The sequence below is a fragment of the Nycticebus coucang genome, chromosome 18, assembly GCF_027406575.1.
Source record: "Nycticebus coucang isolate mNycCou1 chromosome 18, mNycCou1.pri, whole genome shotgun sequence".
In the NCBI taxonomy this organism is placed as follows: Eukaryota; Metazoa; Chordata; class Mammalia; order Primates; family Lorisidae; genus Nycticebus; species Nycticebus coucang.
The window spans coordinates 54,584,444-54,612,287 of record NC_069797.1 but is presented as its reverse complement, the minus strand read 5'-3'; the positions used below and the strand labels follow the sequence as shown (position 1 = coordinate 54,612,287).

The 27,844-nt window shown below is 53.1% G+C and overlaps 1 protein-coding gene across 3 annotated transcripts; it reads right to left on the bottom strand.

Moving 5' to 3' along the window:
* Window positions 1-161: 161 nt before the first annotated feature.
* On the bottom strand, window positions 162-26,186 carry MLLT6 (MLLT6, PHD finger containing). Of its 3 annotated transcripts, none has more exons than XM_053569400.1 (20): window positions 22,974-26,186; window positions 21,689-21,768; window positions 21,190-21,244; window positions 20,861-20,970; window positions 19,606-19,709; window positions 19,304-19,397; window positions 17,058-17,219; window positions 16,321-16,419; window positions 13,753-13,972; window positions 12,655-13,269; window positions 11,741-11,922; window positions 11,404-11,512; window positions 9,531-9,597; window positions 9,227-9,372; window positions 8,546-8,743; window positions 8,371-8,459; window positions 6,921-7,270; window positions 6,465-6,555; window positions 4,495-4,851; window positions 162-3,899 (listed from the first exon to the last, which is right to left on the bottom strand). In XM_053569400.1, exons 1-20 carry the CDS (start codon window positions 23,080-23,082, stop codon window positions 3,858-3,860), a joined length of 3,279 nt encoding a protein of 1,092 aa, XP_053425375.1. In that variant the 5' UTR covers window positions 23,083-26,186; the 3' UTR covers window positions 162-3,857. The 3 variants fall into 3 exon arrangements, with proteins under 3 accessions (XP_053425375.1, XP_053425373.1, XP_053425376.1); XM_053569398.1 differs by having other exon boundaries at window positions 17,058-17,222; window positions 22,974-26,185; XM_053569401.1 differs by having other exon boundaries at window positions 13,834-13,972; window positions 17,058-17,222; window positions 22,974-26,185.
* Between the last annotated feature and the right edge of the window lie 1,658 nt (window positions 26,187-27,844).

Here is a 27,844-nt window from a genome sequence, read left to right as displayed (position 1 = left end):
CCCCGGGGATGTGGTGTGCCCAGCAGTGTGAACCGCTGCTCTGAGTGCTGACCCGAGCGTCGTCAACCATACCCGCTCCCAGCCTTCCCGCAAACTCCAGTCGTAGGCACCCACCTCCATTTCCTTTCAATAAAGCCAGACCAAACAGGGGCTTTTTGAAATTTTTTTGCAAAACATTCTTTTATTAAAAGAACAAGTGCTGTTTACGAACTGCCCTTCGTACAAATAACATCCGTATACAAAGATACAAGATCCGGGTTATGCACAATTCCAGGCTTGGAGGTGGCAAGGGGCATTGCCTTTTGGGCTGAGGATATAAAGGAGGTTTTAGAAAGAATGAAAAAGGAACCCCTGGGTTTGCAATCTGTGGCTTCCCCTCCCGCTCCCTAGGAAGGTCTGCTACATGGAAACAGGCTGGGATGGAAGGGTGGGTGGGTGGGAGCCAGGGCTTGGGTCTCCAATCCCACCACCCAAGTCCCACATTGAGAAAGTGAACGGGGAAAGAGAGTATCTGTCAGTCCCCAAGTTTTCAGTAGATCAAGACAAAGTGGTCAGGAGCTTAGACACACTTTTAATCAGGATTGATATGGCAGGAGGGCACCAAGGCTACTTCCCCACCTTCCTCTAGGTTCCCAGATGAAGACACCTCAGTCCCTTTAGGTACCTCTTCCTTGGGAATAAACTGGGGTAAAGGAGAACTAGGAGCAAGCTGCCTACCCTGACACTGATCCATCGGAAACCAAGGAAGATGCTGGAAGCTGGCAGGGGAAGCCTATGCCTTTGAAAACCTATTCTCATTTCCAGTGTGGGATAGAGAAGTGTGGAGGTTACCCTTTCTCAAAACTGGCCCTGGGCATGGGCTCCCCACATTCCCCTTCCTAAGAGTCTGAGGTGAGCACTTCCCTAAAACTCAGTACCAAATGGGCAGAGGTCCCCTCATCAGCCTCAAGGACAGGACATCAGGAGGCAGCAGTAGACCCAGGAGCCTGACCCACAAGCAGGAAAAACAAAAGGACCCTTCATGTATAGTTGTCTATGGAGAGAATCCCTCAGCTTTCAGCTAAGACTGTCAGTGCTATGTAGACACTCTCCCACCCAAGCACAAACCTGCATTCACACGTCACACACACAGGGACAGACAGCAAACCATGTGGCGGCCATGCAGTGGGGCAGGGGAGCCAAAGATCAGGAGGCCCTGGTCCTGAGGCTAGTCCTGGCTCTGCTGAAACCCTGCCCCTGCTAGGCTTGGAAAGACAGGTCCTTTCTACCTCTGACACTGCACCAGTTGTGACACCCCACGGCAGACAGTGGCTCTGCATGCACACCCACCCACCCTCCTGTTACACAGAGCTCCACTCTTATGCATCTTCCAACCGGCTTCCGCTCTGCAAACCACATCCTTCCCCTCCCCTAGAGATCTAAAAATCTGTGTCCCTTCCCACCCCTTAATCCAAATTCATTGTCAAAGCAGGGGGTGAGGCTGGGAGAGGGTGAGGTCATTACAGCCACCCTTGGCATTGGCATCCTGCTTCCTCCCAAAGATCTCCCAGATCTTTTCTATTATTGAGCTTCCTCAGAAGGAAATGCCTCTACCTCTCCTAAGAGCCATAGGTGGGGGGCACCAATTCATGCCCAGCCTGGGCTCCTTCTTCAAATCTAACCCGGCAATCTGCCACAGCATCCCAGTAGGGGGAATGCAAAAGGCTTGGGAAAGATAGAGACCACAGACTCTTGGAGAGAACCCCAGACTTTGGGTTGGGAAAGGGCAGATGAGCTGGGGGTCCTGGTTCCAGTGCACTAAATCTTTAGGACCACTCTCTTCCACGCAGCAGCCTTGAGGTGGATTTACTTCCCTTACTATCCAGAACAGAAGTAACCTCAGCTGTAAGTAGGCCAGCATTGGGCAAGGGTGGGGTGTGAATGAGCAACTCTTCTAAGAATCTCTGAAGGTTATTTTTTCTTTTCAGTGGTTTGGGGGCAGGGAGTAACAGAGCTTAATAGATTAAGATGGATACAATGTTGAATTCTATCATTTCTTTCTAACTGATACTTAGCATTAATAAAAAGTGAGTATTTCTGGGGTCATCACAACTGCCTCCCCCTCCCCCAAGCCCTTGCAAGTGCCTAAGAAATTGCCTCTGAAAGACTCCCACCCACCCCTTCCATTATCAGCTCCCTAACATCTTACAAAGTCTTATCAACAGGAATATTAATATTATTTTCAGTATCAGAAAAAAAAAAAACAGCTGAGCAGCACAGGCAAAAATATATCTGCACTACATTTCTGTCGTTGCCAAAAATATACACATCTTCTTTCTTTATTTAAAAAAAAAAATCAAACAAACAAAAAAATAAACCCCAACAACAAAAACCCAAACAGAAACGCACACACACAAAAAAAACCACACATGCAAAGAGACTGACAAGACAGGAGCATCAGGAAAGCAGGAACGCCCACCCTCCACTCCGACCCAGTGCAACTGAATGGGAACATAGGCCTGGCCTGGCCGCTCTCCTGGCCACCCCACTTGGTCTCTGCCTTGAAGGCCCTGGGCAGGTGGGGGTTCTTTTAGGATGAGAATTACCCACTACACCCTAGGGAAATAGCTGGTGGGTGAGGGGATAGTTGATAGGTCAGCTTAAGCAGCTCCCCTGGTTGGTGGTGGGGTGCTGGAGGCAGGCTGGCTAATTCTTGGGAGGGAGAATTTTGCTAAAACAAGTGGCACTTTACCCCCCTTTGCCCCCTCCCCCCAGTCCTGGGGCTCCCCTTGTGCCAGGGAAGGACCAAATTATAAATAGAGATGGGGGGCCCTAAGGGGGCCCTGAGATCATGTGAGACCTGGGGGAAAGAAGGCAGGATTTTACCCTGATTCAAAGCCCCCAGCCCTGTTACTCTCCAGTATTGGAGTACTGTTCTGGTTTTTGTTAACCATTAGTGCCCTAGAAAGGGACCAAAGTTGGTGAGGTGGTGAGGGTGCAAATGAGAGCTGGAAGCTCCCCCCTGTGGTGCTGCATCATCTGACCATTGCTCCTATCCCTGCCTGTGGCTGACCCAGGTCCAGGGGAGAGAGACAGGCAGGCAGGCAGGCAGACAGACAGACAGACACACACACACACACATACACACATGCACGCCATCACTCACACTCTGAGTTGGGCAGCTCCATCTTCCCACCCTCGGCACTCCTAATCCAATAGTGCAAACAGGGCGCAGGGTACCAAGGAAGGCTGAGGCCTCCCCCACCAGCCCTCTCCTCCCCTCCCCATCACTGGGGCCCTAAGACAGGGAGGCTGGGACTGAGTATGATGCTATCCTGCCCCTTCCTCAGCCACCTCCGCCTGTGGGCTTTTACAAGCTCAGCTTGTGACCCTTGTTGGGGAAGGATGGTGAGAAACAGTCCATGGGATCCCTTCTGCCATCTGCCCAAATTGGGAAGGAACCACAGGTAAAGTCGGGCCAGCCCTTTTTCCATACAAGATTTCCATGCAGGCCCAGGGCCTGTCCCTTTACTTCTTCCCATTCAAGTGCTGATCCATATTATGTGACAGGTTCAACCAGCGCCCTACTTATGCTTTCTGGGGGACCCCAAAACATTTTATGAGGGTGGGCGCGCCTAGGTGGGCTCAGAGCCTGTCCTTCCTATGAGCTCCCCACAGAGGGGCAGGTGCACAGAGGGAAGGAGCCCAGATGGAAGGGGCTCTTCTCTCAGTCTCAGTCCTCATCACTGGCACCAGGAGCTCTGTACACTCCCTGGACCTCCACACAGGCTCTGGGCGCAGGTATCTGGTCCAGGCCAGAACCTCTCAGGCCAGGATCTACCCCCTCCACTGGGGGGTCAGCAGGGGTGTGGGTAGATTTAACCTTTTTCCTGGTTGGCTGAAGTTCCTTTGTCAGCAGACTGCAAAGAGAGGAAGGGAGGCTGGCGGTTTGAATGAGGTGAGAGGTTTAGAGGTGTCTGGCCCTAACATCTACTTGAGAACAGCTTCCTGGGCCAAGAATAATGAGGTAGGCTGAGGGGGACTGGCTGAAGCCTCCAGCCTGGGTGCTGGTGGTGCACACCAGGGTCAATGTGTGGGGGTGGGGATACTGCCCTGCCAAAGGGAACCCAGCTGAGTGGCCGTGAGCCAGCCAAGGCCTTTTTCACACTGATCACCCAGAGAGTCATCTTTTCCTGACTGGTCTGCTCACAAAGGAAATGGCCTTTTCTAATGGGTCTTCCCAGAAGGCTTATTTTCTAGTTTGCATGTTTTTTTTTTTGAAGGCTGTTTCTAATTGGTCCTTTACTTATTAGCCTATGTTCAGACTGGATCTTTCTTAGCCCTGCAGGAGGGCACCCATAGACAAGCAGAGGCCCTGGGGGCTTGGGCCCCGCATTTTGCCGACCTAGGGCTTACTTCCTTCCCCTGCTCATGCATCTGAAGATATACCTCTGACAGTCGATCTCTGCCCATCCCTCAGAAGAGAGATAGGAAGGCCTCAGACCCCTTACTCACCCCTCCTTTGGGGCCACTGCCACTGCCATCGGCCCCTGACAGGCTGAGGAAAGGGTTGGTCTGGGCAGTGAGGACTGGAGGTCCGCCTGCTGCTGCTACTGCTGCAGCCGCAGCTGCTGCAGCCATGAGACTTGTGTTGTTGCCAAGTGAGGGAGCCACTAGGGCTCCAGCAGGCAGCAGGGGTGGGGCAGATGCTGTGGGCAGCAGGCCAGGGGTGCCCGCAGACAGCAGCGGGGTGGAGCTTCCTGCCAGCAGACTGGCCATAGGCAGCTGGGAGCCCCCGGCCATCTGTAGGCGCTGCAGCTCCCGCTTCTGTTGGATCTGCTGGATCATCTGGTAGACCACAGTCTGGTGTTCCTGCAAGGGGGCCAGACTGCTCATTGGCCACTGGTCCCCAACGTTTCTTCCCCACTGTCTGCCTCCCCTGCTTGACCTGGGTCCCATCCCAGCACAAGGAACCACGAGGCAGGAGACCTGTGAGACAGTCAAGGTTCTGTCTCTCACCTTCCACTCCGGGCCTCAGTTTGCTCATACAGACAAGAAAATGGCCACATTCCATCAGTGTGTGTCAGCTGGAGCGTGGCCGGCCAGGTGTGGGATATTTAACATCCCCTCTCTGCCCACTTGATCAGTTCCTCAGTTGCTAAGACAACTACAAATGCCCCAAAGAGTGACATCAACCCAAGTTGAAAAACACTAAACTAGGTCAATAGTTTTCAATTTCCTTTCTTGTTTTTTTTTTTTTTAAATCATTTAACATCATTCATTTTGGGGGCAGGTGCAGTGGCTCACAACTGTAATCCTAGTATTCTGGGAAACTGAGGCAGGTGGATCACTTGAGCTCAGGAGTTCAAGACCACCCTGAGCAATAGCAAGACTCTGTCCCTACTAAAAATAGAAAAGTTGAGGCAAGAGGATCACTTGAGCTCAAGAACTTAAGGTTGCTGTGAGCTATAATGCCACAGCACTCTAGTTAGGGTGACAGAGTAAGACTCTGTCTCAAAAAAAAAAAATTATTTTGCTTTGAATAGGCTAAACATTGTCAGTATCCTAAAAACCAAAATAATATATCAAACTTTAAACCTTAAGAAAACTTGTTCCTACTCTTTTTTTCTTTTTGGAGCCAGAATCTCACTCTGTCCACCTGGGTAAAGTGCTTGGCATCATATTAGCTCACAATCCTCTTGCCTCAGCCTCCTGAGTAAGCTGGGAGTACAGGTACGCGCCACAACACCCAGCTAATTTTTCTGCTTTTAGTAGAGACGGTGTCTCCTTTTTGCTCAGGCTGGTCTCAAACTCCTGAGCGCAAGGGATCCTCCCGCCTTGGCCTTCTACAATGCTGGGATTACAAACATGAGCCACCTTGCTTGGCTCTTGCTCCTATGCTTATTCCCATCTGGCCTCTATAGGTAACCAGTTGAATTGGTTTCTTGTCTTTCTAATGTTTCTTTTTCCTATTTTTCTTTTTCATTGGTAGATTGGGTAGTCCCCCAAACCAGAATAGGTTCAAAGACCCTCAACATTAAAAGGCAAAATTCCTTTTCTCCAAAGGCAATCAAAGCAGAACCCAACGTCTAAGTCAGACCCAAAAGAAGGTGCTCTGGTTGAGGGGGTGTCATCTGCTCAACCACCTCTCCACACAGACCTAAGAGTTACCCTAGAAGATCTTTGGGGATTAAAATACTCAGTTAACAGAGGACTTGTTCCCTGGGTCCTCTCACTCGTGAGGGCCACTATCACAGCCCTATCCTAAGAACAATCTTTATCCCCTTAGCCTGCACGATGTTCCATGGGGGCCAGTCCCAGTCCCACAGACTCAGTCTCAGTCCAGCCTGGAGCTTCCCTCCTTCCTTTCTGCTCCTGCTCTCCCTGGGCCAGCCCAGGTCCTCTGAGATCAGCCCTTCCAGGCAGAGCTGGTGAACCGGAAGAGCAAGGTGCACCTGAGGCAGCCAGGGAAGGGAGGGCATTACCGGGGTCAGCTGTGGAGAAGCGAGGAGCTGCTGCAGTTGCTGGAGCTGCTGCTCTTGCTGCTGAAGGAGGTGTCTCTGCTGCTCGGTTAGGCTGAGGTGGGGAACAACACACAGACCATGGGGAATGGCTAAGGAAACATCCTTCTCCCACTCCCACAAGCCCACAGATTCCCTGAGCCCAGGTGAGGAGAAGCAGAGATGTGTGATCTCAGAACCCTGAGCTCAGAGGGTGCAGCAGGAGGGATAAGAGAGAGATGGGAGAACTTTCCCCAGAGGGGAAATCTAGCTATCACCTAGACATTCATGGCTAATAGTCTAGTCAGCAGATGACTAGGATTATACACCCTGTGAGAGGGGAGGACATTTTCCTTTTGGGGGAGTATGGATGTTTGTGAGGGGAGCCCCTCCCGAAGCCATCCTCCCTGTTCCCTTCCCCAGGGCTGAACTCTCCCTCACCTGTTGAGACAACCAGGTAGCTGCAGCGTGGGGGCCCCACCAGCCTGGCTCAAGCCCGCAGGGTTGGAGGCAGCGGCCCCATTCAACCCCCCCAGGAGCCCATTGAGGGGCAGGCCCCCACTGCTTGCCAACCCCCCCAACAGCCCCTCAGCCATGGGCATGGCCCCCAGCCCTGCAGCCCCCGGTGCCCGGCCCAACCCATTTTGCGGCTGGGGTGGGAGCGGGGCAGGGCCCCCAGGCAGGGCCAAGGGAAGAGTGGCAGGGCTCTGCTGGAGCAGGGGCAGCGGTGGGGGCGTGCTGTGGAAGGATAGCGACGAGCTGCTGCGGCTGGGGCAGCCTGAGTGTGGGTCCTGGGGAGGGGGAGAGGAGGGGTCAGCAGGACATTTCTGTCCCCTGGCCCAACACCCACCAGCATTCTCACAGAGCACAGTCATCCCCACCTCACCCCCAGGCATCCTGGAAGAAGAAGCAAGGCCCAGGGATGAAGGCTAAGATCCAAATGGGCTTCAGAGATCGCGTTTCCTGACCCCTTCCTGGGGCCCCAGCATCCCTCATCATCCTTATTTAATAACGAACAATGATGATGATAATAGCGACCATCTGGTGAAGCAGATGCAGGGTTTAGTTCTCAGCCTGTGCTATCTTGTTATTCCCATTTTATGGGCAAAGCCTCTGATTCTCAGAAAGGTTAAGTAACTGTAGGCAAGAGCACTATAGCTGGAGTGAAAGGCTCAGGTTAAAATACTATCTCCACAATCCAGTGGCTCGAGTGGTATTAGCTGGGTTCAACCTCCCTTCTTAGTTTACTCAGTCATAATCTGGGAGTAACAGTAGTACCTATTCTTTAGGTTATCAGAAAAACTAAATCAACCCTTTAAAATCTTAGCACAGGGCATAACAAAGGGCAACTATACAATTAATGCTAGTTATTGTTATGATTATTACTGTCCAAGTCACACAGTTAATAAATGGCAAAAAGAAAATAAGAACCCAGTTTGCTGAATTCCCAAAATAACCACAACACAACAATAGCAAATGCTATTCTAACCACCACCAATCACACAGGTATTATTTTGTGTGAGGTGCTATAATAAACCCTTCCCAAATACTCTCAAGAAGACCTTCCTTGACCACTTTGTATCCACAGGAAAGTCCCCTCCTCCATTCTCTCATAGTCCTAAACTTACTTCCACCTAGCACTTCTCACAGTTTGTAATTATTTATGGTTTTCTTGGATTTAGCCTATCTTCAGGAGCAGGATTACGCTGGCCTCTGATTGCTTAGCCAGTGCCTGGCACTAAGTAGGCACCTCATAAATATTACTTGATTGAGGGATGAACCAATGAATCAGTCAAACAATCGCTCAGCCAGTTGTAGGGTAAAGATGGGACCTGGCGACCTACTCTCCCTCTCCTCCCTCCTCCCTGCCTCCACTCCTCCCAGCACCCACCTCGGAAGACGTGGACAGCGAATTGTCCAGGCCTAGACTGCTCTTTCCTGGAGGGCTCTTGCTGGTGCTCAAGGAGTCGCTGCTGCCGGCTGAAGGAGGGAGGTCAGGGGGTTCAGTCAAGGCCAGTTCGAACTGCCAGCATGGACTATTCCCGGGCTGAGAAGGATCCCCTCACCTTGGGGAGGCAGGCCATAGGGCCCAGGGACCGGGCCATTGGCAGCAGGCAAGGCGGCAGGCAGGGCGGGGAAGGGCACAGAGAGTTGCACGTTGAGAATCTGCAGCCGTTCCTTCTTAGCGGTCAGGCTCAGGATCTGCTCTTGCAGCCGCTGGTTTTCCTTCTGCAGCGCATGCAGCGCCTTCAACATCTCCACAACTGCAGAGAGAGCCAAGGCGCCTGAGAAGTGAGCGCTAGGTGGGGCGGGGCCAGAGGAGGGGGCGGGGTCTGGGAGGGAAAGCCCACTCAGACCTCGAAAAAAGGCGCCAGCCTAATAATGACGGGCACAGGTAAGCTCGGAGGGGTGATGTGGGACCTGGGAGCCAGACGTGTGAGGCCACGGGTAGGGACTGCGGTTCGGGTGGCGAAACCATGAGATTGGAAAAAAGGTATGTGGAAGTAAGACTTTGGGGTTTGTTAGGTCTGGACCAGGAGGCCAAGAGGGCCAAAATGGGGGTGGGGTGCTGAGGGGTGGGACCAAGAGGAAGGCCTAGCAAGCGTTAATTAAAGGTGAGGCTAGGGGTCAGCAGGAATCAAGGCTGAGGCGGTGCCTGTTGGAGGAACTTCAAAGACGTAAGGGGACCACGGGGAGAAAGGGGGCCCTGGGGCAGGTCTCCCTGCCCCCGCACCACCCCTCCTCACTGTTGACACCGGCTTCCCCATCGCCCTGCTTCTCCAGCAGCTGCTCCATGTTAGTTGTCCCTTGGGCAGAAGAGTCTAATTGGACGCCTCCACAGGGTGCAGTGGCTGTCTGGTCGAAGAGTGCCGGGAGACTGCTGATGGGGGACCTGCAGTCAGAGGGAAAACCAGACTGCAGGCTGACCTGACCACTCCAGGATTCCCCCCTCCTCCCTACTCAGGAGTTCCAGTCTCTTCTCTGTCCTCCCTTGAGTGTCCCTCCTGCCCGGCTCCCAGCCCTTCCCCAAGCCACCGCTTCCTCCCTCACATGGAAGACAGACTCTCCTGGGGGGAGGTCCCCCGACATCTGAAGCTGCAGTCCTCCAGGTCTGGCTCTTGAAAGGAGAAGATAAAGCAGCTATTAGTGAGGGGGAGAGTAAAGGATCTGGAACCTCATTGCAGATTCCCTCCCCCAGGACCCTCCTAACCCAGCCTGGCAGTTCGATGCCAAGGCGTTAGGGCTCTGGCTTGGAAACTCTGCCCCATGGGAGGCAAAGCCTTGGCATCTGCTCTCTTTCCTTTTCTCTGGACAGAAAGGCTCTCACTATTTGGCCACCTTCAGCTCCACCTCCCAATTTCTTTCCCCAATAGCTTCAGAGTTATAGAAATTTGAGGTCAAGACATATCTGGACTGAACCTGAACCTGACATTAACTTGCTGTGTGACCTTGGATTTGTAACTAGCCTCTCTGAAGTGACCATTATTAGGATTAACAGAAGATAATAAATGTGTTTAGCTTAAGGGTTTAAGCTGGTATGCAGAAAGCCCTTAATAACTGTAGCTATTATCATAATTATCTTTGCATGACTTTTTATTTTATTATTATTATTATTTTTTATTTTCTTTTTTTTTTGTAGAGACAGAGTCCCACCCCATTGCCCTCGGTAGAGTGCCGTGGCCTCACACAGCTCACAGCAACCTCCAACTCCTGGGCTTAGGCGATTCTCCTGCCTCAGCCTCCCAAGTAGCTGGGACCACAGGCGCCCGCCACAACGCCCGGCTATCTTTTGGTTGCAGTTTGGCCCGGGCAGGGTTTGAACCCACCACCCTCGGCATATGGGGCCAGCGCCCTACCCGCTGAGCCACAGGCGCCGCCCTATTTTATTATTTTTTTTGAGACACTCCCACTCTGTTGCTCAGGCTCTAATGCTATGGGGTCCGCATAACTCACAGCAATCTCAAACTCCTGGGGAATTTTTATATTCATATAAAAGGTAAAAGGCAAAACCCTTTGTTGGGCCACAGAATCCCAACTTCAGTTAAGAAAATGTAGTCACCCTACCTGCTGGGTCTTTTACCTACAATTGTTATTTTGGCTCCTTTAAGGTTAACTTTTACTCGCAAGGCAGTAAGCCCCACCCCCTACCGGACCGCTGGTGCGTATGCACCAATCAGCTCTCTGGGGCTGGGTCGACTCTCCAGGGAGTGGGCGGGGAGTTTATGGCACGCCCCCTTAACTCCTAAATACCTGGAGAGCAGATTGCTCAACTGGTCTTCCCAACTGTTGATCTCAAACACCGAGGACACAAAAAGAGGCAGCCAGGAGTAAGGAAGGAGACCAGAATCTGAGATCTGGCTCTGCCATTCCCTACCTCAACCGCCCTCAACAAGTCATTTATCCCTCTGCCATTTTTTTTTTTTTTGAGACAGAATCTCATTTTGTCAGCCCCGGTAGAGTGCCCCGACGTCATAGTTCACAGAAACCTCTAACTCTTGGGCTCAAGCGATTCTCTTGCCTCAGCCTCTCAAGTAGCAGAGACTACAAGCGCCCGTCACAACGCCCAGCTATTTTTAGAAATGGGGTCTTGCTCTAGCTCAGGCTGGTCTCAAACTCATGAGCTCAGGTGATCCGCCCACCTCCGCCTCCCAAAGTGCTGGGATTACAGGCATGAGCCACCGCACCTGGCCTCCTCTGCTTTTTTTCTTCTGTGAGATATAGCAGTAATTCTGCCCTGCCTACCCACTGACAGCGTTAACTTGAAAGTGTGTACCCTGGTTTGTTGTGTATAAATTTCCCACCCCATTCCATGCCAATGGCCAGAGGGAGAGGGCAGCCAGAAAGCCCTCCCATCCTTTCTGAGGTCACATGCAAATGATAGGTGTCACTCAGGCCTTTGAACAGGGTCAAGAGACTCACATACCTGTGTGGCTGCTCTCAGCTTGGGTGAGGAGGGGGTTAACGGCACCCATAGGGGTTCCAAAGATGTGAGTAGAAGGGAGGCTAAAGGTAGAGCCAGCCAGAGAAAACACCTGAGGGAAGGGAGGTAGAATGCAGCCTGGTGGTTATTCTTGGATCTAGGGCACAACTGTGTGACTGAGGTGTGGGGCACTAGGCATGCTGGGGAGGAGAGAAGACCGGGTTGGGGTGTTCTGGTGGCAATTGAGTCCAATCTCTCCAATTCACAGGCAGAACTGGGGTTCTCCAAAGTCTGTCCCCAACCTACCCAGGGAAGGAGGAGCCCAGATGCAAAGTCTCACCTGAGTGGTGGAGATAGAAGCAGAGGAGGAGGTGAGGGTGCTGGTGAATGGGGAGCGACTTAGTCGGGGTAGGGCTGAGGTCCCTGGGGGTCCCAACAGGCTGGAGGAGAGGGGGGTACTGCAGACAGCCCGCAGCATCCCACCACCATGGGAGATGGGGTCCTTATTACTGGTGTAGATGCCTACAGGCACAAGGACACACAGGGAAGCTCAGTCACCTTCCACCCCAGACTCCTTCTCAGTCAGGCAGCTGGGACAGCCCCTCCCCAGGGAGTATATACCCAGGGATCTAGCTAAACATACCAGTCTTATCCTTTCACTGCAAGGATTTGCTTTTTGCCTGGGTGACATTTGCTTGATGTGCCTGCTTATCTAACTGCTCTGTTGAGGGCTGGGGAATTCCTAGCTTTTTTTTTTTTTTTTTTGAGATAGAGTCTCAAACTGTCGCCTTGGGTAGAATTCTGTGGCCGCATAGCTCACAGCAACCTAAAACTACTGGGCTCAGCCTCCCAACTAGCTGGGACTACAGGCGTCTGCCACAATGTCCAGCTATTTTTTGCAGTTGTCATTATTGTTTTAGCTGGCCCAGGCCGGGTTTGAACCTGCCAGCCCCTGGTGTATGTGGCCAGTGCCCTACCCACTGAGCTATGGGCACTGCCTGAATTCCTAGCTTTTCTAATCCCCTTCTCAAAACTTAGTAAGTCCTGCTGGCAATCTACCCCAATCTTTCCCCCTACAGCCATCTAGAAGGCTGCTACAGGGATGTGTCTTGGAGGTAAATGTCACCTCCATCCTTTACCTCTGTCCTTTCAGGGAGTTTCTATCACATTTCCTTCTAACTACATGTATGTGCCTGTCCCCTCACTAGACTGGCTGGGCCCCAAAATGCCCTCCATACTGAGGGGGTCACAAACCTGCTCCCAGCAGGGGGGACTCTAGGCTCAGGCTAGGTAAGCTCCCAGAAGGTCCAAAGGTGCGGGAGGCCAGACCACCCAGGCCAGAGCTGACCAGGGAACCACCAGAGAAGGGTGAGGCAGCAGTAGCAGTAAAGCCAGCCAGCTGTGCACTGGGCAGGGAGGGGGCAGCCGAGCCCCCAGTGCCTTCCTTGTTCCGGCTGCCCTTGGGACGGCCTGGCCCATGTCGGCTCCTTTTGCTGGCTTTGTGCTTCTTCTCCTTCAGGCTCGTTTCAGGGGTCTCATCGGCAGGTGCAGGGGTGGCGCTTAGTGAGGGCATCCGCTTGTGTGTGCTAGCTGAGGTCCCAGATCCTGTGATGTGGGGAGACTTATAGTCCCCAGGGGAGGGGGCCCGGGCCCGGCCCGAGCTGGACGTGGTAGTGGAAAAGCGCATGATGGGCCCAAAGCCAGAGAAGACCACCTTCTGCTCAAAAAGGTCAGCCTTGGGGGGCTCAGGGGCTGAGGGAGAGGAAGGGGCTGAAGGGGTCGGGGCTGAAGGCTTGGAGTACTTGTCCTCCTCTGGCTGCTCCAGCTTGGGGAATGCAGAAAAGTCAGGGGAGTTCTGCAGGGATGAGACTGTGCACAGAAGAGAACAGAATTACAGCTTTATCCCAGATCCCCTAACTCCTCTCCCATTCCCACGTGCACTGGGGAAAGAACACTCTGCTTTCCTGTCTCAGCTCTGCCACTGTCTCTGTGTCCTGGGATGAGTATTTCACCCCTCCAGCTTCCCCACTTGCCATAAAATGGGAATAGAGTAACTCCCACTGTACTGACCTCACTGCAGGACTGTACAGATTATATAGGAGATAACAGTAATGTGGAAGCTTTAAAATTGGCAACTTGAAGCACAAGTGTAGGGGACAATGAGTATTGTTATAGGATTGGTTGACTCAAGAAGGAAGGGTTAAGGGGAGGGCTTGGGGAGGAGTCACTTGGTGGGGAATTCCCTTTCTCCTGAACCCACTTAAAAGTAAATGAGATACAAAGGCCCTTATAGCAAAGCTCAGGACAAAAGTCTATCCCTGCTCCCAGTCTCTTCCGGATGCCAACATTCACCTATAGGCTGGAAGGGCCCCCCAGAGGAGGAGGATGAGGAGGAGGATGAGGAGGAAGAGGTGGAGGTAAAACTGCTCACACCCTTCCCACTGCTCAGTTTCTTCCCCTTATGACTCAGGCTATGGCTGGAAGACTTTTTCCCCTTTGAGTCTCTGCTGCTCTCAGAGGTCTCTTGCGTGCTGGCCTCATGGTGGGAGGAAGAAGAAGCCGAGGAGGAGACCTGAGGGAAGAGAGGAGAGAGGAAGGCTCAACATCAGGTGTCTGGGCCTGGGCTCACCCTGACTTGGGAGTGGAGGAGGGCATAGGAAGAGCCTGGAGTGAGCTTCAGGGAGAGAGAGAGAGTGGGGATTCCTCCTAGACCAGGGAGACAGGGAGGCAGCTGAGGGATTTCTACATGTAAGGCAGAGGGGAGTGCACTCAACCCAAGAAGGTGTCTGTTCTTTGACTCAGGCAGGAACAAGGAAGGGTGAGGGAGAGAGAAAAACAGTCCCAGAATTTCTATTGCTTTACTCATCTGGTCATTCATCCATTTACATACTTGAGAGGCCTCAGAGCTGGAGGTGGGAAGTCACGTGGGCAGTGGAGGGCAACCACAGAGGAATGGGCTTCTCTGTCCCTACCTTGGCCCTCCAGGGGCCCCCAACCTTCCCTGCTCCTGCAAGCTGCAGCCACCCGGCTCCCAGCCCACTCACTGACCACTCGGTACTCTTCCTAGATCAACTAAGCGTGCATGCAGTTAGAACCTATCCTTACTCTTCCTGGGACACTTCTCATCCTTGAAAATCCAGCTGGGAAGTCCCTCTTCCATGAAGCTTCCCTAGATGCATGGAGTGGAACAAGACACTCTGTCCTCTTATTTCCAGAGCACCATGTTAACTCATCTGCCCGTCAACAGTTGGTGCTCTGCATTGAAACATACTGTCCCTTTGTCTGAAGCCCTCTAAGGGCAGCATGGTGGTAGCTGAAGGAGCATGGGCTGGTGCCCTTCACCACCATGTTATGTTGTGCAGCCTCTCAACTTCACTGAGTTTCACTGTCCTTGCGGGGTGAATTATGCATATCTGGAGAGTTTTAAGGAACATAATGCCAGATACATGGTATGGGGTCAATAATGATGATAACTCTGACAGCAGAAGCTGCGATTAATGTTCCACAGTGCCAGGGGCTATGTGGCCTTCAAACCAGACTGTCTGTGTTCAAATCTCCACTCTACCACTTACTAGCTATGTGCTTTCAGGCAAGTTACTTAACCTCTTTGTGCCTCGGCTTCTTTGTTTACTCTATGGGTTAATAAAATACCTATTTCATTGGATTATTTGGAGCACTAAATGAACTAATTCCTACACACCCTTTCCATCCCCTGATTCTAGGGGGAAGCCTGCATGTGGTAAGTGAGTTCGTGCTTCATGTTACTGCCAGAGACAGCACTTTTCCTCCTGGTAGGGAACAGGTATTCAGTAAATTGTGCTGAGTTGAACAAACAAATGCTGGAGGGAGAATGGATGGGGGAAATGAGAGCCACCCTTGCACTGCCCCTCTGGGGCGGAGCCCTCATCTCTGTCTTCCTCTTTGTTCTTTTCAACAGCTGGAGTTCTGAAGGGAGCCAGATGTGGTTCTGAGAGTAGGGGAAGAGAGGGACTGGGGGGAAGGGTAGCTGAAATGCTGGGGTGGGTGGAGGGAGATGGGCAAAATTCTCTGGCATGTCCAAAGGACACCCAGTTACTGGGGTACCTCTCAGATCTCTGGCCCTTCTTGTTACTTGTCTGCAGGTCCCTAGAAGGTCAGAGGGCATGAATAACAAGCTTTCCAGGTGAACTCTGGGAAGCAGAGCAGGGAGAGGGTTACTGGGGCAGTTGCCACAGCAACACCACCCTGGAAACCTGATACCTGAGCCTCCTGCTCAGATGCCCAGAGCTCTGCCAACCATCTAAGACAGAATGGAAGTGAAGAGGCAAGAATGGCAAAGAGTTTCCCTAGGCCCCCAGGGTTTTCCTTCTATGTGGACAGCAGGTTACAGAAAGAAGCAGGTAGAGTTGCTGTGGCTTGGATTAGAGACTCTGAGTCTGCTCATGGCTCATCCAGATGTTGCCCATTTCAGGAGACAGCCCTAACATGCCACACCCCTGCTGGGAAGGGTAGAGTAGGGGTTTGGAGTGTTATACAGGAGCCTGCCCTCTATATCCTCTTGGTTAGAACTTTCAGCCTCTCCAATTTGCATGGAATGGGATTTTGGTTAAGTGACAGGTTTTGGGGGTGGGGGGAGGTTCCTCAGTCCTAGGAGTTTGGAGAACAGGCCTGAGTGCTGTACCCTCACTCTCTGCAGACAAGAGACCAGTGCTGAGGCCCTTTCTGGACAGACTGAGGCATACGTCAATATTTGGTAGCAAGTGGCTGAGTGAGTGGCAGGATTGAAGAGTACAGGCCCCTCCAGGCAGCAAAAGGGCATCCCACTAATCTCGAGCTTTGGGAAGGGCACCCAGGTCTCTGGCTCCTGACCTCCACACTGCTCCTCCCTTCTACTGCCATCGCAGACCAGCACCCCATCCCTCCTGAATGTGATAGTAATACCTTGTCAGCAGCAGGGACCACAGGTGAGGTGAGGATGCTGGGAGGTGACTCAGGCCGCTTCTTGTGCTTCTGTTTAAGGCGTTCTTTGTCCTTTCGACTCTAGGAGGGAGAGGTGACCATATAATATTTTGGGGGCTGTTTCGGCAAGGACAAACATGAAGTGTGGATGTGGGGAACTAACCCCTCTCAAGGATAAGGCTCTGTGGTGTCATGTCCCCATGGGCAGGGATGGCTGGAAGAAGTAGCTCCAGCAAGTTCCTCAGCTTGAACCAACAGCTCCTCCCCCCACGCTCATTGCTTACTAAAAATAGCCTGTCCCATTATTACACCAGTGACATAGAGCACCACACACGTGAGCACACACCTGCAAGGGTGTCCACCTGGGACAGCTGTGCAGGGGGATGGGAGCAGGGCATATGTGTTGTGTGGCGGGAGGGTACACAGGCATGTGCAGGTACAAACTAGATTGTGGGACGGTGTGTGCAGTGCAAGGCCATGTGTCTGGAGTTTAGGGACACTGTCATGTCATAGAGAGGACCCAGAGGATCCACAGAAAGCCACTGGGAAGTCAGGCCCCCAGATCCCCTCCAGGATTTTCATCATTCCACTTCCTTAGCCACTCCTGACCTCAAAGGAAGGAAGGGGCAGTGCCAAGATTTTTGGGGTACCTCATGGTGGCTTTTTGAGATGGATATGTGTGAGAGTATGGGCAGGAGAGATGGGCAGAAGGGTTCTACCTTCTTCTGGCCCCTGTCATGATGGGTGGGGTGCTTCTCCTGCTGGGTGGATGGTGAGGTTGACCGGCTTCTCCTGCCAGAGATGAAGCCACTGCCACCTCCCCCTGTGCCACTGCTGCTGCTGCTTCCTCCTCCTCCTCCCCCGCTGGTGTGCCGGGATGTCTTCTAGGGAAGAGAAGTGAAAGAAGTTGCCAAATCCTCCTCTCACTAGCTTAGGGAAAGCTTCCTGAAGGTCAAATGATCCTGGGAGCCAGTCCCATGTGCCCTGACCATTCAATACTCATGTCCTCCACGATGTCCTGCACAGTAGAAGGACATTCTCTAGTCTGAAAATCCTAAAACTTACTCATCTGGCTTATCCAATGTACAGATTCAACAATGAGGCCCAGAAGAGGCAGGAACATGTCTTGTGCCTCAGCAAGGCACAAGATTTTTGCTCTTTCCATAGTGATCTCTTGGCCTATCTTGGGCAGACTGAACTATGGCCCACTCCTACCTCTTTCTCTGGGCTATAGGATGTGCAAGGGACCCTCAGGGGGAGCCCATGCTCTCCTGCATTCCACATCCCAGCACCCCCTCCAGACACTCTGCTCCAGCCATCACCTGCTTCTCCCTTGTTCCTGGCTTTTCCCCTCCACTGGTTGCTCCTGTCCCAAAGGATATGCTGCCTTTAACCTGAAGTGGTTACCTGAAGCGAGTATCAACAGCAATAGAAACCCAACTTTTATGCCTCCTCCTCCACTCCTCTCACTACTCAGGCACTCTCCTGGGCCCAGTCTCATGGCTTCACTCACCCCAGGCTTGTAGCTGCTCCCTCTAAGGTCACCAACTACCTCCCAACTGCCAAATCCAAGGGCTAATTTCAGGCCTTGTCTAGCTCAATGGCTCCCCAGTATTGGACACTGGTCTCTTTCCTGCCTCCCCTCTCATCCACTGGGGCCCACCTTCTCCTTGTAGACACCCTGGGGATTCCATCCCCAGTCTTATAAGCCTGGTGCTGCCACTGCCATCTCCATAAAATCTGAATGTCTACGTGGCACCTCCTGTGAACCAAACCAACCTCCCTACCTTCTCTTAAGTTGTCATGGAACTCTAAAATCAAGGTGATATAATTTACGATCCAAACCAGGACACTTTGAAAATGAAGAGGGAAGCTATTGGTCATTATACCAGGCAACAGGCAGAAACCAGGAAGCTCACTCTATGAAAGCCCAGTCACACCTTCCTTTCAGCAAACCCCTGGGTGTTCAAGCTCCAACAACCCAGTCAATGACTGGAACCTGGATCTTATACAGTAACCTAAAGTTGTGCTTCCCAGCCACAGGCACATTTAGGCAAGTTCACCTAGAACGGTTCAAGCATCCAACCTCACCCCTCCATCCCCCCATCTCGCAGCTGTCTCTCAGGCTGCCAGCCTGGCCCTTCCAATCCAGCTTCACAGAGGCTGCCAGGGTAATCTTCCTAAAAAACAAATCTGATCATGTTACTCTCCTGCTTACAAGCCTTAGGAGCCTGTGGCCTGTAGGGGGTGGAGTGGGGGAGTCTAAGCTGTAGGACACCTACAGCTTTTGGGATATGCAAATCACGCAGAATGCACTTTCCAGCCTCTCCACAGGCCCCTGAAGCCTGGGGCAGAAGCAAGCCCAGCTCTGGCACTGCTTAGGCTTTCTCCTCTCACCTCCTGCATCTTCCCCACCAAACCACCAAACACCCTGTTCTCCTGCCATTCCTGCATGCCAGTTTTCACACCAGTGCTTCTGCTGGGTTGGGGAGAGGGGTGACTCCTTTTTCTCTTGGCAGACTCCTAAGGAGCTTTCAAAACAGGCTACTGAATCCCATTCACCAGCTTCGAGATAAAGTTTCACATCCTCAGTGAGCCTTAATTTACTCATCTGTAAAGTGGGGAAAATACTGTACTCCTAGTTCTTAGGGTTGGTGGCAGGATCACACAGAGGGTAGGGGATAGTAAATATTGATTCCCACACAATTGTTGGTTTATTCTCACCTCTACTCAGCTTAAATGCTAGCTTTTCCTTGAAGCCTCATAGATTCTGACAAGCAGGGTCTGAACTCTGTCTTCTGTGATGGGCTGCTTACTTCAGCTCTGGTTCATACCCCTGAATTTATTCCCCAATGACTGGGTTCTTTCCCTCTCTGCCCTTCTAGCACCAGGCACTGGCCTGGCAAAGAGCCCACGCCCTCTAAACCATGACTAACTGGCTTGTACACTGATAGCCAGGACTCACCATCTTGCTGAAGTGGTATTTGCAGTAGCCACAGTACTTGACGTTGTCGACCTCCAGCACTTCTTCCTCACACAGCAGGCCTGCCATCTGGGCACTAACCGGGAGAGGTCAGCCTGAGACAGCGGTGGCCACAGACCAGACCAGCCACCTTCCTCCTACCCTTCTGGACCCCTGCTGAGGTGAAGCCAAGACCATCCAAGGGAAGCATTGCCACCACACCAGAGAGATAGCAGTTGGATGAGCCCAACTGGTGGCCATCCATGACAAACCTTGGTGGGCAGGGAGGCGGGGCAGGGTCTCACCAGGTGACATGGAAAGCCTGTCGACATCCATGGCGGTTACAGGTCATGCAGGCTCCTGAGGCTGCCTTGCTTTCCCGGCCCTGCTCCTCGCAGATGTAGCATGTCTGAAGGACACAGTGCAATTGTCCCCTCCTCCAGGGAGCCCCTGTCCTTCTCTACCTGATGGATCCTTTGTCCTCCCCCCTTTATTCCATCCTCTCCCCATAATCTCAGATCAATGTTACCCAATAGAACTTTCTGCAATGATGGAATGTTCTATAATCTACACTAACACAGCAGCCACTAGTCATATGAGCTATTGGCACTTGAAATGTGGCTAGTGTGCCTGAGGAACTAGATTCTAAATTGTATTTAATTTTAATTAATTTACATAGCTACATATGACCAGCGGCTACTGTATTAGACAGCACAGTCCTTGGATGGTAAGTTTTCTTTTTTTTTCTTGCAGTTTTTGGCCGGGGCTGGGCTTGAACCCACCACCTCTGGCATATGGGGCTGGCACCCTACCACTTTGAGCCACAGCAGCCACCCAAGTTTTTTTTTTTTTCTTGCAGTTTTCGCTGGGGCCAGGTTTGGATAGTAAGCTTTAAAAGGCCAGGGACTATATCTTTCTTGCTCACTGGGGAGCTTTTTCCCACGTTTGGGCCTCTGCTCTGCTTTCTTCTGCCTAGAACCCAGGACCTCACCCTCCTCAAGGCTAGCTCATTTTCCTGCTCCAGAGCTCAGCTGAGTACTGGATCTAAAGTAAGCCCTCTACCATGTATTCTTTATTTCAGTGCCTTATTTTCTTCACAGCACTTATCACAAATTGTGTTTAATTTATTTGCCTATTTCTTTATTTTGTTTTTTTTTTTTTTTGCAGTTTTTGGCTGGGGCTGAGTTTGAACCCGCCACCTCTGGTATATGGGTCCAGCACTCTAATCCTTGAACCACAGGCACCGCCCCATTTGCCTATTTATTGATACTTAGTCTGCCCACAGGAGAATGTGAGTTCCACTGGGCAGGCATGACACATAGTAGGCACTCAATAAAATGTACCAGTAAAATTAATGTTTGAATTACTTTCGAAGGTCTATCCTCGAGTTCCAGAGCATGAGTGTGTGTCTGTCAATAGAAGGATGACTACCTACCTCCTGAGTCCCCTGGAAGTGTTGGGTGGACAGAATCAAATTATACTAGATGAAGAAAGTGCTAGAGGGACCCAAGGATGGTTGGCCAGGAAGGGGACTGGTGGGGGATGGCAGGGGCTGCTGACCTTGTTGAAGCGATCATGAGGCACGTACTGCAGCACGATGGGCTCCATGGTGAGCACGTTGGCAAACTGCACCTCGGGTATGTAGAGGGCACACACCACATGGGCCCAGCCTGGGGCAGTGTGGAGCCAGCCTCAGCTGCGGATGGCAAGCCCGAGACCCTACCCCTCACAACCCCATGCTACAGATTGTCCCCTTCTCCATAGTCTTCCCATTTGATCCCAGAGTTAGCCAGGAAAGGAAATTCAGCCTCCACCAACCCCAGTCCACACCTGCCTTCCTAGACCCTGCCTGGGGGTCTTGCGGACCTCAGCAGATGAGCCCACCTCACCTCCATTATCAGTCCTCTTCAATGCCCCGTCTTTGTGTGGGCACAGCTCACACCTCTGCCAATGCAAGGGGGCACAGGGGTGGGTGATCTGCTGAGCTGGGCCCTCCCTGAACACATTCAAAGGGCCCCGGGATGAAACGATAAGATCTAGGGCAAGTGGGTGGGGATATAGCAGAAACAGGATTGGCTATAAGTTGATAATTAGTTGATATGAGGATGGGGACATGAGGTTCATTATAGTATTCCCTCTACTTTCACATGCTCTGATAACTTTCCATAATAAAAAATTCAAACAAATAAAAACCAAAGACCCCATACCTGAGGTGAGGCAGAGTGAGGGAAGGGCTAAGGGAGAGAGGGGTTAGCGGTAGACTCGCAGAAAACAGGAAGTCCATGTGACAGAGCTAAGTCCCACCCTAGCCTTAGCCTCCCCTAGCTCAATAGGAGATGTTTGGGGGTGGGGGATGAGGGGAGCAGTGAGAGGCAGCCTCAAACTCACCACCCTGGCTGCTCGCTCCTGAGATTCACACTTCCGACAGAACCAGGGTCCCGTTGGCACTTGAACAATGCCATAGCAAGCTAGGGTAGGGAAGGAGAGTTACTGAGCCACTGAGCAAAGCTGTCAGCCAGTGGCACTTTCCCAGAGTAACAGGGGAAGGGAATGCCTCTAAAGGACCAGAGCCAATTCTGGCAGGGGGGAGTCATTCACTAATCAGCAGGACTTCAGCAATGACCAACAGCACAACCTCAGCCTTTAACCACTAAACTAAGCACTCCAAACAGGAGCGGGGGAAATCTGAGTCCTTGACCTTAAACTTCTAGAAGATCCTCCCCTCATGCCCTTTCTGGACTTGTATCGCAGCTCCTGCCTGGGACTAGTCCTCAGCATGGGAACAGAGAAAACCAGTGGGGACAACAGTCAAGAAACGCAAACACGGTTTGTTGTTATGGGGGGGGGGGATTCCTTAAAGGGCCAGTAAGGGACAAGGCGGGGAAGTAAGGAGTTTAGGGACCTCTTTTCTGCCTCTAACTATAACAGGTACAGGTCAAAAGTTGAAGCTGGGGGCAGGTGCAGTGCTGGTAACCAAGAGGAGAGTGGCGGGAAGATCCCGCAGCCACAGCATTAAGGGCTGTCCCAGGAAGAGGGGTGCCCAGCTGCGTGTGCCAGACTGGCGGGAGATGCCAGCCTGCGCCCTCGGCAAGATTCCTCAAGGAGTTAACTCTCGAACCATGTGCTGCTGGGGGAAACTCCAAACCTCTCTCTTCTCGATTTCTGGCCCCCTGCACAACCTCTCTCCCATCCTCAGCTCTTCCCTGGAGAATTGTAGGAGTCCCCTCGTCCTTGGGACCCTTCTCCTCCCTTCCCAATTCCGCTCCTCCCAGTATCCGGAAGCGAGGGGGGAATGACCCCCCCCTTGACCTCTTCCTCCCGGAGCTAGGACCAAAATAAACGAGCGGGAGGGGACACCTCGCAGGTAAACATTCCCCCAGCAGCCCAGACACTGGCGGAATGGGGCGTGGGGAGTTCACTCAATGCTCCCTAGACTCTCCCCAAACTCCCTCAACTTGGGGTGGGGGGCGCAGGACTGGAACAATAGGCAAGAAAACAATGCCTGACCTGGTCCTCCAGGACCCGGCGGGGGGAGCCCCCACGCCTCCCTTCCCTTCAGGTGGGGTGGGGGAGGGGCGCGCGAGCCCCGGGAGGTCTCCGGAGGGCGCGGCCCCGGTCGCCCCGCGCACGCCGCCCCCAGGGTCCCGCCGCCCCCCGCGGGCCACCACCGTACCTTGGTGGACGGCCACGCTGCACGCGTGCCCATCGCAGTAGACCAGCGGGTTCTCGGCCCAGCCCCTCTCGTCCGAACATACGCAGCAGCCTCCTACCATCTCCTTCATACTCCCATGAGCTCCCTCCGGGGCTGGGGCTGGGGGCCGGCCGGCGGGGGTCGGGGGTCAGGGGGGAGGGAGGGAGCGGGGGGGCCGCGCGCCTCCTCGCCCCCTCCTCCTCTTCCTCCGCCGCCGCCGCTTCTTTTCTTTGCCTCCTCCTTCCTCCTCCTCCGCGTCCTCCTCCTCCTCTTCCTTGCTCGCTCTGTCTGGCCGCCCCCCCCGCCGTGCTCTCGCCCTCATGCCCCGGCGGGCCCCCCCCCCCAACAATGAGACTCGCACGCCGGGCTTGCCCCTTCCGCGCCGCTCGCCCGGCTACTAGGGCCGCCCCGCCGCCGCGCAGCCCGGGCCCGGCGGGGGAGGCGCCGAGTGGCACATCGCGGGCGCCCGCCCGCCCCGCGCCGCCCCGCGCCGCCCGCTCACGCGCCGCCCCCCCGGCCCCCCTGCCCGGCCGCGGCAGCCATGGCCGCGCGCCTCCGCTCGCTCCCGGCCCGCCGCCCGCCGCCGGGTAAAGTCTTAGGTTCAGGGAACAAAGCCTGGCTTGGTAGGGAGCTTTTCGCTTGTTCGCTCGGTTCATCTTTTCCTTCTTTCTTTTTCGCTTTATAGCTCTCGGTTGTTGCTCCCAAGCCCTCCCTCTGCCTGTCCTTCCGTTTTGGGCCCCGCGGCTCAGACTCTCCGACCCCCTACACGCAGGTCTTGGTCTCTAGGTCTGTTCTTCAACCTCGGGGAAACTTAGGGGTGGAGACAAGGGGAAGGGGTGCTAGAAGGAACAGTAGTGACGTGGGCCGTTAGCCCCTCCGTGTCGGGGGGTGGTCATTTTGGATGGCCGCTCATGGGCCCTTTCCTTGGACTCCACTCTGGAGGATAGACACTAACAGGCAGACATTTATTCATTCGACAAATATTTACTTAACATAATTTACTATGTGCCCCCAGCTAGGATATAGTGAACAAAATAGATATTGCTGCCCTCGGGGAGCTTCTCGTCGAGTTTACAGACACGCACGCACAGGGACTCAAACTCCAACCACACCTAGGCACCCACAGACAGGGAAACTCACGCCCAGCTTCATACAGCCACACCACCTGACCCTCCCAGAGACACAAACCCCAGTTCCAGTCCCACAGGAGCGCTTAGAGACCACGCAAGTTAGGGACTCGAAACAACGGAGGTGCTCATGAACAAGTTACACTTGACCTCTAGGCAAAACCGCAAACACAGTAGAACTCACACGCAGCACTCCAAAGGATTAATGTCTGGGGGAGAAGAAAGGGGCATCAGCTTCTCCAAGACCGATGGGGGGGGGCGAGATGTGACCCATACACGTTTCCTAAAGGAAGGGTTTCGACGCCTGCGGGGACCAAAGGTCATCCCCCAGCGGGAGGTGGGGTGCCAGAGGGGAGAAGGCAGCCCTAGGGGCTTCAGCTGCACTTCAAAGACCTAGCGCCGAGAACGCTTCCTGCGGGGGAGGGGTAGACAGAAGAGGGGAAGACCCGTAGAGGTACTAGGGGTAGAGGAGGCCCGGCCCACCTTCAGCCCACTGCCCCCCTAGCAGACTCTTCCGCTGGGTCCGCCTCCTTTTCACCAGCACCTGTTCGACCGGAACATCAAGGGCCGGGGCCCGCCGCCATGCCCCCCTTCACCTCCTGTCTTTAGTACCTTTCATCCGGTTAGGGAGAGTGAATCGCCCGCCCAGGAGGGGGGAGTAAGGAGGGGGAGAACTTGTCCTTGACCTGGTCTGTGGCGTCGGGGATTTATTCTCTTAATCCTGGTGAGGCGGGAGTTTGGGGAGGTCGGGAAAGCCGAGTTCTGGGCTCCAGCCCTCCGCCTCCCCTCGCTTCAGTGTGGACACGCGGAATCCCGGAGGGTTGCTGAGACGTAAAAGGATCAGTCTAAGCGGGTGGAGCTGGAGAAGCCTGAGAATGCAGCCTCGTGCCTGGGGGTGAGATACTGGGAGCTAGGTTATTGCCAAGGGCCAGGATTCCGGGGAGGACTGCCACGCTCTAGTTTCTTGGTCGGATTTGTGGATTTCACTTATGCGAAAAGTTAAACAAGACACAAAGGAGAACCTCACTTAAGAGTTTCTAACGAATTACTTTTACCAGCAAGAATAAAACTGCAAGAAAAATAAACTCAAAGATGTCAGCCCTAGCCTTGCGCAGTTTAAGAATATTTGAATATTTGCTTTGCGGACCGACTACCGCCAAGGGGCCAGTTTCTGGTTTCGCTGGACAGAGGTCACTGGAAGGCCCGTTGGTCCCTGCTCCCAGGAGTGGACGACCTGGAGGCAGGAGCCGGGAAGCCTTTGTCGCGGGTCACCTGGCGTCTGCTGCGCCCCTTGAAGCTAGTGGAATGATCGGGTGACAACACTTGTGTGTTTACTGTTCTAGGAACATTGTTTCGTTTAATTCTCCGAAACGCGTTAGAGTGGGGTTAAAATGCCTCATTTTGTGGATAAAGCAACTAAGGTTCTGATGGAAGAAATGACTTGCCCAAAGTCACACAACTTGAAAGCAGCAAAGTCATGATTTGAACCCAATCTTTCCTCCCTTCCGCTCCGCAACCACGTGTTCGTCGTGTGCTTGTGGGGGAACTGGGATGTGTCTCCTCTAAGTGCGCATCCATAAAATGTTCTCTTCCAAGGTTGGGGAAACCCGGTGCCCCGAGTGCTGGGCTGAATTCGCAGGGGTACCCAAGGCTGAGCTGTCAGGCTAATTCTCAGGTTTCCAACATTTATTCTCCTGAACGCCCACCAAGAGCCTATCTGCAAAAAAAACGAGCAAGAGCGGGACTCGGCCAACAAGTGGTTCAAGTTCCTCGTACTCTCCGTGGCGTAAATGAACACTGATTTGAGGTGTCACCCAGGTCCTGGCTCCGTGACTCTCGGCGAATGACTTCACCTCTTCGAAGCTCAGCTTGTCCCTCCATAAATGGGTTGTTAATACCCTCTGGCAAGAGCTGTGGTTAAGACCGAACGAAAATTCTTTTGTAAAGCGCAGAAACATACAGTAGGCGCTCAATCTTGCTAGTTCTCTCACTGCCGCCTTAAGCTTAACAGAGCAGCGCGTTCCCGCTCCCGCTTCCCGCCTCTCGCCTCCCGCCTCCCGCATCTTCGCCCGTCTCGCGCGTCCCGCGGCTAAAAGACTAGGGCAGAGACGACCAAACAGAAAATTATTTCCGCCCGTTCGCCCCGCCCCACCCCGCCCCGCCCGTCCCCGGAGCCAGAAGGGGATTGTGGGGCCGCCGCGGCCGCGGCTGGAGCCGAGCGGGGCGGAAGCGCGCGTAGCGCTGCTGCTCGGGCCCGACCGCGCCGGCCCCCGCACCTCCCAGCCCCGGGCTGCGGGTTGTGGTCGGGGCGGTCCCAGGGCCGGAGGCGGCTGCCGCCGGGCAAGTTTCCGTGAACCCTGGCTCGCCGGTTCCCGGAACCGAGCGGGGGAGGCTGGAGGGTGTTGAGGTTTCGCTTCTGCTAGCCAACCCGGCGCATGGTTTCGCAGGTGCCAGGGGTCAGGGGTGCGATCACTCCTCTTGGCTATTAGACAGTCTCAGGCTCAGAAAAAAGGCTGCGTCGGCGCCCTGGGCTTCGCGTTGCTTTTGCTTTTCGTTTTCGCACCGTTTTCTCCTCTTCAACCTCCAGACCCCCAAAGCAAAGCTTCTGACCTTGGCGACGTTGGGAGAGATTGTTACTTCTGTCAAAGTAACCCAGCCAGTGAAAGGTTTCAAGTGGTCTATCTGCTTGGTGGGAATGACTGGCATAGTCGAGTAGAAAGCACGGTGGGGGTTGGGGACGCTAGAGTCAGACAGCTGGGTTCGAGTCTCAGCCTTGCCATTTACTGGCTTTGACCATGGGTTAGTAGTGCTTTATCTGGGATCCTCAGTTTCACCTCAGACCAGAGTACCCCACCTCAGGGTTGATGTGAGCAGTGACACTGTCAAGAGCCCGGCACAGGGAAGGGTGATTTCCCCATTAAAGGTAATGATGTGGCCATAGTCTGGTAGGCCTGGTTAGTTTGCAAAGATGGATATTCAGGTTCTTTCCTAAATTAGACACCCCATTTGAGATGGATGGAGGTTCCATTTAAGGAGGAACTGGTGGGAGTTAGGGGATTCCCCCAGCATTAGGAAATCAGCAGTCATGATATTGTAAATAGTGACTGCACATGTGGGGTTTTTGGCTTTTCAGATTCTTCTACAAGAAGAACATTACTTAATGTCAAATCTTGCCTCTGCCATTAGCAGCCTTAGTTTGCTAATCTCTGAAATAATGATAATTAAATCCCTTCCTCCAACCTGCAGGATTTTGACAACTCCAGCTAACCAAGTTCCCACAAGAGTCATGAGTAGGCCCAAGTAGTTCCCCTGACCATGTTAGAAATCAGGGACATCCTTTAGGGAGTTAGGATAGGTAAAAAGAGAAGAAATTCATGGGATAAGGTGGCCATCTGCTCAAACTTTTCCCAGAGCTACTTGGAGTCTAGGTGCAGCCCTGCTTCTAAGCAGCAGTGTGACCTTGGGCAAACCAGTTACTCTCTGGTGGTTGGTTGGGTGACAAGCTCATGAAAATCCCCTTGGAGTTAACACTCTGTAGATTGATGATGCTACTCCTGGGGAAGTTTCCCGGCTGAGGGATGACAGATGACTAGCACATTTGCCTGCTATGTTCCTCTTTACCAGTTCCTCTTAAATCTAATCTTTATCTCTCCTGCTATAGTTATCATTAGGATAGATTCTAAAGAAGTTTTATTATTTAGTCTTTCAGCAGAAACTCACTGAATC